The sequence below is a fragment of the Temnothorax americanus genome, unplaced genomic scaffold (genome assembly GCF_048541705.1).
Source record: "Temnothorax americanus isolate GAGA-0224 unplaced genomic scaffold, ASM4854170v1 Scaffold19, whole genome shotgun sequence".
Lineage (NCBI taxonomy): Eukaryota > Metazoa > Arthropoda > Insecta > Hymenoptera > Formicidae > Temnothorax > Temnothorax americanus.
Genome location: NW_027509329.1, coordinates 3,530,604 through 3,546,129, shown reverse-complemented (window position 1 = coordinate 3,546,129; position 15,526 = coordinate 3,530,604). Strand labels below are relative to the sequence as shown.

The 15,526-nt window shown below is 40.5% G+C and overlaps 1 protein-coding gene across 1 annotated transcript in view; it reads right to left on the bottom strand.

The window, feature by feature from the left end:
• LOC143896662 (discoidin domain-containing receptor 2) overlaps positions 1–15,526 on the bottom strand; it is a 163,406-nt gene that overhangs the window by 28,993 nt on the left and 118,887 nt on the right. The window contains exon 8 of the mRNA XM_077404628.1: positions 259–598. Within this exon, the coding sequence (XP_077260754.1) occupies positions 259–598 (340 nt within the window). The remainder of the gene's footprint in view (positions 1–258; positions 599–15,526) is intronic.

The window sequence follows — 15,526 nt, the reverse complement described above, 5'->3', positions numbered from 1 at the left end:
TTCAATTCGAATATGTGACTCAATGTTGAAGATTATTTTAAAATCATGCGATTTTATTTTATCTTTCAACAATGCGCGTATTTTAATCGTAAGAAAATTCTATTAATATACGCGACAGAGAAAGAGAGAGAGAGCGCATCGAAGAAATTACACCCCGGGTTTTTTTTACGTTGTCTAGGATCGCACTGTTCTTAGCAATTTCGTTTCCTCTTTATACGTTATTTTTTTTCTTATTTTTCAACAAGTAATCGATTGTACCTTTCATCGTCCTCCAAGGTGTACGCCATCAGAGCCGCGCCTTTCTCGACGGTGGCGCAGGTGGATCCTAAATGCGATGGGGCTTTACCGGTCATAGGGCTGGCGAAGCACTTGCGTTGCCTATGTCGCGAAACAATCAGAAATATCGCCACGGCGAGTGAAAGTATTACGGCGGTCAGCACGCCGATCACGATCGCCATGTACGTCGGGTCGTCATGTTTCGCCGTCGAAACCGGAAGCTCGCCCTCGGCGGCGCCGTTCTTCTCGACGAAGACATCACTCTGGATAGGCGATTCGGTGGTCGGGGCCTCCTCGGGCGTAAAGTTGCCGTGCGCTATATCTAAATTAGAAAAAGAAAAAAATCAGTTTCTCTCTCCTTCAGGATCCTTGAAATATGCATCCATATTATATATCTGTGTTTTCAGTCTCGAAATTTGGTTGTCCAAATTTGCGAATTCTTCAAATATATTTAAAAAGGATTCGACATATTTAAATATATTAAGAAGTATAATAGGTATTTATGTACACTCGAATTCATCATTTTGTAATACATGATTTTCTAAACGCGCTGAATGACATAGATAGATAATCCACTGTAGCGTACAGCGAAATTTGATATACGGCAACGCTTTGTGGTATCATTCGTAATTATTATGCCAGTACGATTGCAATTAATAACTACCATTATTGTTACATACAATGCTATTATCTCTGTTATTATTATGCCTGTTATTATAATGTTGCACTACGTGTATCATGTCATTATTATTGAAACGCATCCTGAAGTCCTTGAGAGATATTATTAAAAAAAAGTTTGTTTTCCCATCATTTAACCATTTAACGCGAGTGGATAGCCACTGGATAGGTATCGTTGACTTGAACTTTGTGTACATAGCCACGAGCGTTAAGCAGCTCCCCTCACAGAAGGGTGAGCGTCTAATACCTATACGCGCGGAGAGATCAAGCTAATCGTGCATAAGGTGCGCAAAGATCTGCCTTTGAGGACTAAGGATTACAAAACATATGCGCGCGAGATAGATATAGGTGCGTGGGCCGTGTGTAAAGAGCGTATGTAGAGCGTATAATATAATTAACCTATACCTGCGCTTTGACATACGACTTCACTAAGGATGCTTTGCAAGGATACACGAAGGTTCGTTACGGGGAAGGGTCGTTTGGTTTACTTCTCTCGTAAACGCGAGAGATAACGTTCCCTATTTATTATCATCGCGATATTCGCATGAAAGAGAGACCCCGGGCGCGCAGCTTTCAACGTGTAAACATATTATATTACGCTTTTGTCGATGGGCTGTTCTGTGCGCAAAAATTGCGTAATTAAACCCCCCGCTGTTTGTTCTTTCAGAGCGTAATTATACGCGTCACTCTCATGGTGTTTAATAATGCGCTTTAACGAAAAACGATATGCGTCCTCTCGTCACCGGTAGCAGGATTACGTTTCATCTTGCCATAATTATGGGGAGAGAGAGAGAGAGAGAGAGAGAGAGAGAGAGAGGGAGAGATAAAGATTATTGCGTTAGAGATAAGGATTATTTTTCATGCGAAAGATGCATTGATAGTATACACGCCTCATATGTGCACGTTCCATTATTTATGCTTTGTCTTCTCGATTTTCCATTTTACAAGATTAACACTTGGGCGCGTCGAAGATATATATATATATAATCCCCCTTCTGACTCGTCTCTATTTAAATACTTGAATTATTACTTTTTACTTAAATTATTACCTCTCGATACGCTCGACGATTTTTAAATCCCATTTTCGTCACGGTCGACGTGCGCCGTCATTTCGTCGAATACGGGGTGTCACCCCGTTTCTGTCGTTGCATTTCGCTTGCCCAGCGCGGCGCGGCCGACAGAACAAGAAATAACATACACAGGAAGAAACGAAAAAGAATTACGCACACACGGGAGCAACGTGTGATGCACGGATTCACGGCGTGAGCCTCCTAAGTTTGCCGTTGGAGCCTTTTTGTTGCAGCATTCGCATGTGGAATTCACCAGCGAGTTCTTGCTCGAATTTTTTTACGCGCGGGAGCGCGCTACGAAAACTCCACTTCGTCGTTTTACGCGCAGTAAAATAACTTCGTTTTGATGCAATTTCAGCAAGATTGGGTCGGATTATCCTTCTAACCCCCGGTATTTCCTAAAGTTTCGGAACAACGTGTTTTCCGTTAAAATTGCGCATATTGCGAGCCAAGGAGCAATTAATTAAATTGATTAATTGAACGCGTTAGCATAATCACGATTTCTACCGGTGTATATTTATATGTCGACGTTTCGCATATATTAAATCAAATAAAGCATATTATGAACGTCGGTAGTTTTAGTAACTCTTCCTGCACGTTATGTCATTTATCAAATAATTTAATATTCTATAAACAACGGTAATTGGCATCTTTTTAATTGGTATAACAACTAACAATTCATTTAACAAATATAATTTCCAGGCAGATATATGCTGAATGTGAGGAGAAATTAAATTCTGCTGCCGGCGATGTTTGCTTAATCGACTAATAAGCTCGTAACGATATACATTTTATTGACGGTTTATGTAACTTGGAATCGATTCCAACTTGATAAAAATTTGACGGAAAGCCATTATTGCTACAACTTTCTCGTCTTTCAACGTTAAATATTTTAGTAAATTGTTAAATAACGAAATATTTTATTAATCCCCACTCAAATTTGAAGAACAAAATTTTGCCATAATTTACAACATATCGACAGACGTGTAGGAGATGTAGGATCCATCCCAATCATTTTATGTAACTCGTGAATATGGCATGTGCAAGTGCTGCTGTTCTCAGTACCTTTCCAGGAACGTATAATTAACTTCTTCCGAGTCACTTCGCAATCAGCTTGTAATTACACAAAAAAAACATTGCAAACTAGACTGGGATATAGTATAGTATACACCCCACGCGACATAATCTGTACAGTGAAGAATAGAAAATACATGATTACGATAAGTGTCTCTGCCATTGAATGTATATTTATTTGATATGATAACCTGTCATATTAAAACATATGATATAACTTCAATGTCGTTACATTGTAATATTTACATAGCATGGTTTCATTTGTGTTTTCATATTTTTTTTTACTTTATAGGCTGTACGGAAGGTTTATGTGAATGAATTATTAAAAATTATATGCGAGAAATGTATAGAAATAAGTAAGAGTGATGATTGGAAGTTTATTCATTCAAAGTGAAATTAACTTTTTGTTTATTTCTTTTATTTTTGTAATAATTACGATTTTGTTACTAACAAAAGAAACCTACGAAAGTGTTCCTCTCCGATTTTGATGAGCTTTTAGTATGTTGTTCTCTAGATAAAAATAAGAAATGCATATTTTTTTATATGTGCCCATACGCGTGTTAGGGGGTGAAACATCATCCCTTTGAAAAAATCGGTTCTTTTTTCTTTCTGGCTGAATATCTCTGAAATTATAAGATAGAAAAAAAATTCGTATAGAAAAAAATGTTTTAAACAAAGGTTGAATGGTTTGAAGAGTAGGGGAGACCCCGGGCCACCCCGACTCCACAGTCGTCACTACAATTATCTCGAAATCTGTATGTTGTGTTAAGTCGCCATTAATATTGTAAACACTACTTATGGTGTCTATGTGACTAACGGAGTTTAGTGAGATTATATGCCATGTTGTGATTTTCATTAAAGCAAACGTGTTTTCGGAGGTCAAAAGTAAAATTTTTTGCGCGTCAAAAATTTTAAATATTTTAAATATTATTTTCTCTCCGAATCTCGAGATGTGATTCTGAAGAGTAATGCATGCTGAACACAAATCCAGTAAAAACTTTTCATTTTCGTTGATTTCTACTATTTCATGAGCGATCAAACTTGAAATCTGTGTCCGGGGCGAAGTCGCCACCAAGCCATATCATGGAGGCTTCAGGCGAAAATCAAAATCAAAGAAGCAACAATGGTCGGATTCGGGCGAGGACTTGGATAATAATGTACTGCGTGTGCTCAGAGATGACAGAATAGAGCTGACGAGAAACAGTGCGTTTTGTGCGAGTGTAGGGCATATAAGTGTGTGCGCTTTTCTTGCAATTATTTTCCGCCATCGTGTTTTTAATTAATGTTTCTATTTTTTCTATTTAAAAAATAATTAATAAAATGTATCCTATCATTTTTCATGATCGGAATTATGAATTTTTATTTAAAATTCAGTCCAAGATTGGAGTGACGACTCCGCCACGGCAATTTTGACATTTCAATTTTTGCACTTTTGTCGTTTTCATTTTATACCAGTTGAACAAAGTAGACCAAAAATGTCCGTAAAATTTTGTAGTCAAGGGTTGACTCTTTACAACGGTATACCACATTTTACTAAAATTATTTGTTTTGTTGTTAAAAATCGGCACCGAAAAAATAGTGACGATTGTGACGAATTCGCCTCGGTCTGTCCTACATCTTATACACTTTTTAAGCAGAAATCAGTAATCTCTTCACCGATTCTCGCCAAATTCAATAACAATCTTTCTTTAAAATGATACTCTATCCATCAAATAACTTAGGGTAGACCGAGGTAAATCGGATCACAGGGCGAATCGGAGGTTTCTCTAAGTTTTAAGACAGTTTTCGTTTAACGAGCTGTTTTATCGTAGCTAATTAGTAAGTCCGATTCGCCGATTCGCCTAAAAGAGAACTGACATGCTTTTAATTCCCTAGAAATTTCGAATTCGTTTTCGAGGTACGTCACAATTTCAGGATACCCAGCGTTATCGCGTTTACATATTATTTTCAATTATATTAAACATACTTTCGACATCCCGCAAAGACGTTCCTGCAGGAACGTTGGAACGTCCGCATCGCGTTGCGGCAAGATTCTAATTTAAGAAAAACGCGACGCACGCGGCGTACGCATACTTATTTTCGCGAGAGGAAGAGAGAAAGGAGAGCTACGTCTCTCGAAAAGAAAGCATAACTCGTCGCCCGTCCCCAGATTTTCCGCGCGAGTCATCCTGGAATATCCAAGCCCACAGGAATATAAATTTCTTTGGATGCAATCCCGACGCGCGCGCTCTGTGAGTCGTCGTCGTCGTCGTGATCCGAGACGGTTACCTAGAAGGACGAAGCGTAACGTGCGCAGGAGCGCGAAGGGAGACCAGCCGGAGAGATGACGGGAGATCCGAAAGGAAAAACCACGCCGGAGAAGCTTCGTTGCTGATGGGCTCTCTCTCGGAGGCAACCTCGGAGTCTTCGCGCGCGTGCGGTATTCCGTCGCGGAATTTCCGGCGGGATTTACGCCGGACGGAAACAAAGCCGTTATCGCGTTTGATGGCTGGCCGAGCATCATTCATGACGGCCGCGGCGCGGCACGGAGCGGCGGGACGACCCCCGACGAAAGGCCCGTTTTCTCGACGCGATCCCGCATGAAATCTGATATTAAACATTCTTTGCGCCGGCAGGTGGTCGTGTGGACTTGAATTGAAAAAAAAGAAGCTCTGCGCCGCCGGTGTCAAGATATCACCGCGCGATCTCACAAAATTTGACCGCGCGCGGTTGCGATATCCAATATCGATGATGCAGAAACTTGTGTTTAAAATGTTGACGAATTGTAGGCGGTAAGAGATAAAAATGCGGGAAGAATGATCATCCCTGTGATCCTCGTATTCGCGTTTATGCGAATGAAGCTTATCCCCATGGAATTCGTTGTGTGACGGAATATTTTCACATGCGTGCTGTAATCGAAAAGAGATTTCGTAGTCGCGAATAAAGAATTCTATAGCGCTTATATTTGCGCAAATATCAAATCGGATTACAGCAACATTTTTTTCACAAGGGTAGATTAGTAACAAAAATTCTCTAGCAACTGAAAAAAATAACAATTATTATTATAATATCTTACGTTGACAATTGATATTTATAAAACATATGGTATTGTTTACTGTATCGAATACATAACAAAATAGGTAATTATGCAGTATAGGGGAGGCACCTCCGATGACCTTGACCTTGACATATGTTGTCAAGGTCACCCTCCTGAGTGACCTTCAGAAGGTTTTAGCCGTCACTCGTTTTTTATTAAAAAGTTATTAACAAAAAAAAGTTTGGCGACCTCACCGATTTCAATGACCTTGATATATGTTGTCAAGGTCATGACCCCGAGTGACCTTCAGAAGGTTTTAGCCGTCGCTCGCTATTCGTTAAAAAGTTATTAACAAAAAAGTTTGGAAAATATAGCATATATAGGTGCATATATAGGTTTGACGCGCTTTAAACACTTAAATACTTTTAAAGCGCGTCACTAACCTACATAGGTACGATTTACTGCTTTAAATGTTGTGTTTTGGTAAAGCAGCAATTTTTTCGCAAAATAAAGTATTCTCTGCTTTAACAAAAAAATTTCAAATTATCAACAATTTACTGCTTTAAATGGTTTGTTTTGGTAAAGCAGCGACTTTCTCGCGAAATAAAGTATTCTCTGTTTTAAAGAAAAACGTAATATTAGTCGTTTATGCATCTCAGTACCTAAAATAACTGCTATATTTTCGAAACTTTTTTTGTTTATAATTTTTTAATAAAAAACGAGCGACGGCTAAAACCTTCTGAAGGTCACTCAGGAGGGTGATCTTGACAACATATGTCAAGGTCAAGGTCATCGGAGGTGCTTCCCCTATACTGCATAATTACCCTAATTTTGTTTCGCTTATAGTTTTAAAATATGAGAAAAAGCATTTATGATATGAGAAAAATTATAAAATGCACTCAAATCTGTTGTCAGAAAAGTGAAAGAAATATGTGTTGCAAATTTGTGTCAACATATCAAGATGATCTTGGCGATTAGTTTGCCATTATCTTCGATTGAAATCGAAAAAAAGGAAGCATTTAACCATCCGATAAGTGTGCTTTTACCTCGAATAAATATTTTAAAAAGCATTGTGAAGCCCGCACAATATCGATTATCCGTTTAATTATAGCATTACGTCGTACTGCGATTATTCTATCATCTCAAAACAATATATATATAAAGAAAGAAAAATAAACACACTATCTCTCAAAAGTATTTGCCATCTTAAAGAAATTTGTCAGAGATGAGTTTATTAATAAAATGTTAATTAAAAAATCAATAATTTGGTACATGTCTTTATTGCATAGGTAGTTACATGTTATTTAAATAATGTTAAACAATGATTCGACAAGAAAATAACATCATTTTAAATTTTCGCCTTATTAATGTGGCCATCACGTTTTTTTATTACTTACACAGTTTTTGGTATCCTGAATTTTGTAATTGATTTTTGGCTTATTAAATACATCAACGTGATGGTCTCGGAAAATGTATTTATTATTTGAGATTTTCCGTGCGCAAAATAATTACATAAAGATAGGTAGTAAGGAATTAAAGGATAACAACATAACATAACAGTTTTGTATAAGGTAACAATGAGTACATGCCATGCAATAATCTCTACTTTAAATTAAGCTCTACTTTAATTATTGCTGCAAAAAACTAGAATTTTTTCTATTTTTTTTCTGGGGTGGCAAATACTTTTGAGCGGTAGTGCATATCCATTTACACACTGTGTACAAATATTGTATTTAACTAGATTTACGATTGATCATGTTAACTGATCGTAACAGATGGATCGGTAAATTACGGCAATATTGCACATAAAACATTGTCAGAGAATACATCAAATTTCTTTCTTTCCGTGTTCTTTTTACAAGAAAAGGAAAAAGTAACAATGAAGAAAATCGAACGACGCGACGGTAGAAGAGAGAAAACGCATTGGAATCCGAGACTCATCGTCGTATCGCACGTGTTCGCGTCTCTTTTGCAGCTTAGGGTGCGTTCGGGGAGCGCGCTATTAGCGCTATTGCATCATTCTATCTTTATCGCTCATCAAGTGTAGAACAAGGATAGAATAAGCAAATAGCGCTAATAGCGCGCTCCCCGAACGCAGCTTTAGTCGAGCGTGGATTCGACGCTGACAAGACATGGACATCGACGACGACGACGACGATGACGACACGGTGCACATGCAAATGTGCGCGGTAGTACGACGCGACGCAACGCGACGCGACGCGGATGCAGCTGACGCTTCAACGTCAAATGCAACTAATGCGCGCCTTGATCTTGTGTGCTCGGTGAGTTTCTATACCCCGCGCCACGCCGCCGGCATCGCCCCGCTACTTTTTTAACCCCGTTGATTTACCGTTCGAAATGACGCGACGGTGCAGCAGCGAAGCTGCTTGACTCCGCTCGTGACCTCGCTCCCGATCCAGAGACCTCAATCGTGGCGGCGATCTCGGCAACGTGGGATAAGCCCGATTGTCCGACGAGATCACCGCCGGTGTTCCGATCACGTAAAATATGTCACCGGCAATCGGTTGTCGCTTTTCATTCGCTCGCGCCTGACTCGCTTTATATTTCATTCCTCCGGCATCGGATAACCGCGTTGGAGCATTGTTTTTGGGCCGCCACCGCGCCGTGGGCACGCGCGACGGTTCGCTCGCTAAATAACGCGTGGAATGATATGCGGTTGTTAGTAGGTCAGTATTTTCGAAACCCGCTATGCACGAGTTAATCCTTAAACTCGCGACATTACTACAGCGTTCTATTTCCTTCGCACACAAATAACGTGACGATATTCGTAAAACCGTTAATCGAGAGATAAGTATTTTAACTGGGAATTAGATAACCGTTACTAATACGTTCAAGAACAATAAAATGAAATAAGAGCATAATATGGATAAAACTAGACATTGCGAGTTAAAGTTTCAAAACAACGCTGATGTTGTTTTCCGATAAACACTGCGATCGATAAACTGTGGACAGTTTACAATGATTCTGTCTGTTTAAAAATAAGCGCAAGCAACGCCGTTGGCTCCGCGCTCGGCTAGTCGCGCGCGCGCGTTATCGGTTGCCACGATACTTCGGTCTACAAAGTCGCGCAAGAACGCCGAATAATTACGCGGTAATAATCCCCGTCCGATAAGGATAAATTAACTTCGCCAGGAGCGCCGCGGAGCCTTTACGCAAAGCGGCGGAGTCCATAAGGATAATGTTAACGAGCCAAGTTTAAGTACATTTTTCGCGTCGCTCCCGCCTTTGTCAATTAATAATCGACTACCTGGAAGAGAGAGCGCATTAAGTTAGCCAGATGAAGGGAGTTCTCCCTCCGATAACGCTCGAGGCTCGAAGCGACAAATCGCCGGATGTAAGAGCTCGTGATATATCAGGACAGGGAGGGGGGGACACGATATTTAGAATATTTAAGAAAACCTCCGGCATGACCGATCGTCGGCGGTGATTTCATTTTTACAACGGACTGAATAATCGGGATAGAGGAGGCGGAAAACGACGTGGCATATGCGAGAAAGAGAGAAGGAGAGAAAGAAGAGAAAAAGAGACGGTGACTTTGGCTCCACGGAGGAAATCCATGGCCAGTCTCCTCGTATTTCTTTGTCCAATTATGTCTGTCGACATTGGGGCGAGGGGAGAAGGGGCGGGTGATGGGGTTGGAAATCCTTGCAGGACCCCGTACGTGAAGAGGAAGAGGCCGCGGGAGGTGCATCCATTATCTTCTCTCCTCCGACTGCATCCGGAGATGCATCCATTATCTATCTTTCTCAAGGCGGAATCGGACGATATCTATATCACTCGCCCGGTAAATTGCGAGAAAATATACGAACGACGGTCGATAAACTTTTAACGAGTTCCTTTTGTGTTCGGGCGCGACAGAGCCGCGCGAATATCTATAAGTCTCGAGGATCGCGGATCCGATTTGATGAAAGTCCTCGTTGACTCTCTCTCATAAAGAGGGTCACTCGTCAAATGCTCGAGGCATAAAATATTTGTAAGTTTGAAACAAAATTTTTTTTCTCCTCATGAATGAATAATTAAGAGGAGAATCGCAGTTTGATGACATAATTTACTTGATAACTGTAGTAAAATGTAATTTATATCTGGAGATATTTTATATCGTTCCGTATTTTTTGAAAATGTTGGAAGAAGATCTATATAGCTTTAAATCCATGTAACAAATATTAATAATTGTTCACGTTTACTATTGCTGCTTGCATAACAAAGGTACGTCATAACGTCAACCACGATACCATTACATCTACTTTTCAACGCGAGAGAAGTTGTGATATCAGAGGGTAATCACGGAAATGTCTTGTCATTCTCGTATGAGAAACGGATACCTACATCTTCGTAATGTTGTTTCATAGTTCGTCGTGCTACGTGGCATTCGTTTGAAATATCATAATGACATGCTACCGGAACCCTTCCCTTCCGATCCCGCGCGACCTTGCAAAAATATCCACAAGGGAACTCGAAATCACACCGAGGAATATGATTTCCTCCCTCGCGGACACGAGTCGTAATTTGCAAACATCCGTCACGGGGCGGTCATTCTCGTGGGATGTGTCGTTAGCCTGTATCATTTTTCTTCGTCTTCCGCTGGTCCGCTGTCTCCCGGCGCGCCGGTCCCTCCTATCTGTTTCGCAGCTTAGCCCTTTTTCGAGGCTGTGTCCTTTTCATAAACGAATTCGGGGCGATTCGACGCACATGCGATTTCACGCTGCGTACACGAGAGAGAGATTCGCGCGGAATTATCCATCGAGCTGGGCTGGCTCTCCGAGGGTGGTCCTCGGTTATCGTTCGACCAAAGATCGTACGACCGAACTGTTGAAACGAAGATTGAACGAGGCAGTATTACGATGGATCGCTGCATCGAACGTGCAGGTTTCGCAATTCGTCGCACTTACCAAACTTGTAAGATGCATCGATTCCATCACGAATCTTTAAAATGTAGTTTAAAAAAAAACGGAAATTATATTAAAATATTAAACTTCTGAAAAAAATCGGGATATTTTGCGGGACATTAAAAAACCACCAAAAATTATCATTTTTTAATGCTACAATAGCGTTATATTACATGTAAAATTTAACGTTAATAAAATTTCCTCAGTATAAGCACGTTGTTAGCAAATATATAAGTTTTCTTTTTTCCGTAAAAGGCTCTTTTGATTCTTACATCAATTAATGGATTTTGTGCTATATATTCTTCTCATGACATTAATGTCTTTCATCTATATACCGACCCGCCCTGAAAGAGACGCGTATTTCGATGGCATATTATGGCGTACAAGGCGTAGGAACATTATGAATGTACTATAGGGGCAAAGAGTTTCAGATTCCCTCGCTCGGTTCATGTGATCTTGTTGGCAAATCCGCTTGACAAACAACCCTCTATACGCGAATATCTTGAACGAGGGCAGGATGCTCTTTTATGGAAGCTTCCTAGTTACATCATTATCGAGTAATAACTCATAGTTATCTATGAGTACATCCCGCCGGAAGCGTACGAGTTTCTTCCGTAAAACGCTCCTTCCGAGGTTGTTATCAACGGATACTTTGAACAATGACGGACGTTCCCCGATGGCGATCATTATCAGTGTAATTCGGCTTTCAATTATAATCCATATTTCGGAGAATATCGCATTCGCGCGTCCACGATTAAATGTCGCCGAAAGAGACGAGAGAGAATGATGATTCCTATTAAATTTCTATGTACGAGATTCATCGCTATCAAGCGCAGTCGATGACAATTCGCGATTGTGAAGTATAACTATATTAATATTGATTGTCCGTGTGTTCGTTACCGCAACGAGCTTGCTGTATTATTTGTTTCTGGTGTGTATGGCAGGTCTCGAAAAGTTTCTTCTTAATTATAAAGCAATTTGTGTTGTAGACAAACAACACGGTATACCCAGTAGTTCAACACGCACTAGAATCGATCGGATAATTAAATTACCGTAATGACCGCGTTGGGGAACTGTTGAATGGGTATTTTGCATGTTAACGTCATTGTTCTTATTGCGATTTGCAATGCATTTTATGCGCTTGCAAAAGCGCCGTCTGGCACGCATTTTTGCATATACTCCTTTGACGTGGAAAAAAGAGCGCGGAGCAGAAGGAAGGCGGCCAAAGAGTTTCGTACCCGCTTTATGATCTCGTCGCTACGTCGCTAAGTCCTCTCGACAAACGACCCTTTGTACGTAAATACCTTGAATAAGAGCGGGGATGTTCTTATCTCCCATTAGTTCGTCGCGTAATTTCTCATTATACAATGCGAAGATTACGGTTTCCTCAGCACATTTCTGAATTTTAGTCACCTTCTCTCTCTCGGTTAATTTTACTTCCGCTCGAAAAACGCCATTAGTACGTGATCTCTTTAGACTTATAATTTATATATACAAATATATACATATGTATAATGCAAATATAATTCTTCTAATTAAACGAACGCTTTTATATCGGGATGACTCAGACAAATAAAGAAAACTATCTTTCTTCGACACTTGATGTATCAATCCGGATTTCTTGCGCATCGCATATTCGCATATTATTCATAATTTATTTTCTATATTGAAATTTTTCCTGTGAGTATATATATATATATATATATATATATATATATATATATATATAAAAGTACAGCGGAGATATAGTAAAACGTGTTTAAAAACTCGTGTTGTTATTATGTTGTCTATACAGAGTTACGCGGTACGGTTAACAAAGAATTCTACGCGCGAATTGAGCGGAAAAAGCGAGCTCCGTGTCATTAGCGGTCTGTCATAAATGGAAGTTTTTGGCAATATAAAAGCCCCTTAAAGTTACCCTTGTCACGAACGATGTATCGGATTTATCGAAAATTTCGTATCGTCATTGCCGTTCGATGACTTGCTCACCTGCGCGAAAGCTTCCCGTGTATGCGTTTCCGTGCGAAAGCTCTTCTTTTGTCAGGGGAAATTGAAGGGTGACTTTAAAGGATGAGGGATAATCGCGATCTCCCACCTTTGTGTCGCGTTTCCGCTACACGTTTGCTACGTATCGTAATACGCGACATCGCTCGTAGAATTACTACACGCTTTTTTACAAATTAAACTCGGCGAGCAGCGCTACGAGGATTTTTCTATGGTATATTTATCATATTTATCATATTTATGTCGTTTTAGTAAAATAATTTACGCTTTCGTAGTATTCGTGTAATGAGAAGCCATGTTATACCGAGCGCGTATTGATTATTGATTTGCAGTATTCAAAACTATTTATATATACATGTAGATACGTTCGAGCTTTTCTCAAGAATCAAACACTGAACCGTGAGAAATAAAAATCACGCTATGTCTTGTGACAAATTTCATCGGAATTCTTAAACTGAATCCCGATTGTAATGTATCGAAAATGAATTTTTACGTTTTATTTATTGAACCATATCTCTAGATTGATTTCAGTTGAGTTTTGCAGCGGGCTATAAATGCGACTATAAAAACGGAGTTTAGTCATGGTCGTTTGTTCCATTCGTTTGCAGAGATTTTCTTTTTTTTTTATAAAAAAAATGTTTTACTATAGGACAGAGAGAGAGACTTGAAGAGGTAAAGAATAATTTCGCAGCTTCGCAACGTTTTGACCTAATTGTTCGATGACCCAACTGTATTATTTTTTTACATTTGTGACTTTTCAGTTGCTAAATGTGAGTGTTATGTAAATCGATGGAGCGTACAGTTTCGCTCATATTGAATTATTTCAAAGATTGAAATATCATGACCTGATTGCCTAGTTTTAACATTCTCGTAATATCACTCTCTTGGTTCTATTATTCAAGCTGTCCCGCGGAATTGTCCCAGAATTGTCGTTCTTAATTTCAATTTGAGATTATTTGAGATAATGCGCGATGTATTACCTATTATATGTAATATTACCCGCGATAGTTTTGCGCAAATAGATAACTGCGAAATACATTGCGCAATTTACAATTTGTACGATGTCAGTGATATATGTCCCCTGCATTCCATCTACTCTACTTTGATTATAAATCCTTTTTATTCGGCAGTCGCATCGTCCTGAAAATGCGAATAAACTCCTCGTAAGATGCGATTTCCATTGAATCCGTGTTAAATCAGGCGGAATGCGAGAACGGTGGGACGAGGCGAAAGTCGCTTTTCAGAGAATCGCGCACACTCGATATGGAAAAATATCCCGCGATTTATATCTCCGCTGATAAAGCGCCGTCCCCTCTGTCTAAAGCCCGGTCTACATAGGCCGCAGTTCGCAAAACGCAAGCCACACGCACAGTCTACATGTCAATCTAACCTCTCTGGGCATATAAATGTTAGATTGACATGTAAACTGTGCGTGTGTTTTCAGTGTCTTGCGTTTTGCAAACCGCGGCCTATGTAGACCGGGCTTAACGTTCACGCCACGCAGCGTTTCTTTCCCTCAGGAAGCCGATCGCGCGAGAGGAGGGAAGTCGATTTCCATCAAGTGAACGTTAAATCGAATCACAGTCGACTTTACTGTACGCGTGATGTCAAAACCGGGAAGAGATGCCGCGTAAGGAGACACGATATAGATTATTTGCATGCATCTCTTTTTCTCTTTTCCACCCCGCGAGCACCGTCCGTTTTGAAATCGCTGCCTGGCAGATATACGATAAGCCATTGTCAATTACCGCACGTATCGGTTTAAATCAACTTCGAGATTTATTTTTTCGACGATTGACAGGCAGCAATCGATAGCCGAGGTCGTCGAGGGAGCAAAGACGGAGAGAGAGAGAGAGAGAGAGAGAGAGAGAGAGAGAGAGAGAGAGAGAGAGAGAGAGAGAGAGAGAGAGAGAGGCAAGTGGGATAGCGCGGAAGATGGGCTACGGTGGTTCGGTTGCGCCGAATTGGAATGAAATGGCGGAATCGCAAAAAGAAAATACATTCTCCATCGGCCATCCCTTTCTCGCCGCGCCGTCCTTGCTAACTACGGTGAAAGCCTGCATCACGAAACGATTTCGCGTCACGAGCAGAAATTTTCGTCTCTAGTTACGCCGCGATACGTGATGTCCCACGGCTCTTTTTTCCCCCCCGGCCATTGTTTTTGTCCGTTATGGCCGCGCGGATCAGCGTGGAAATATATCCTCGTTCGAGAGTTTTAATGTATTCCGGAATTTCGACCGGCGCACGTCCTGCTGGGGGTAGCTGTCACGGGACGGATGGACGAGAAATGATGGATTCAGTGAAATTAAATGACGGATCGCGCGACATCTCTTTTTAACTTCGTCATTCTTCCTCCCTCCTCCTCCCCCTCCCACCCCACTCCCGCTCGTGAAACATCGAACGAATAAATTTCTATTGCCCTAGTTGCTTCGATCACATATTATGGAGATTTGGAAACATTGAATTTAAACTGTACCGTTTGTATCAAACGGTGCGCGCGC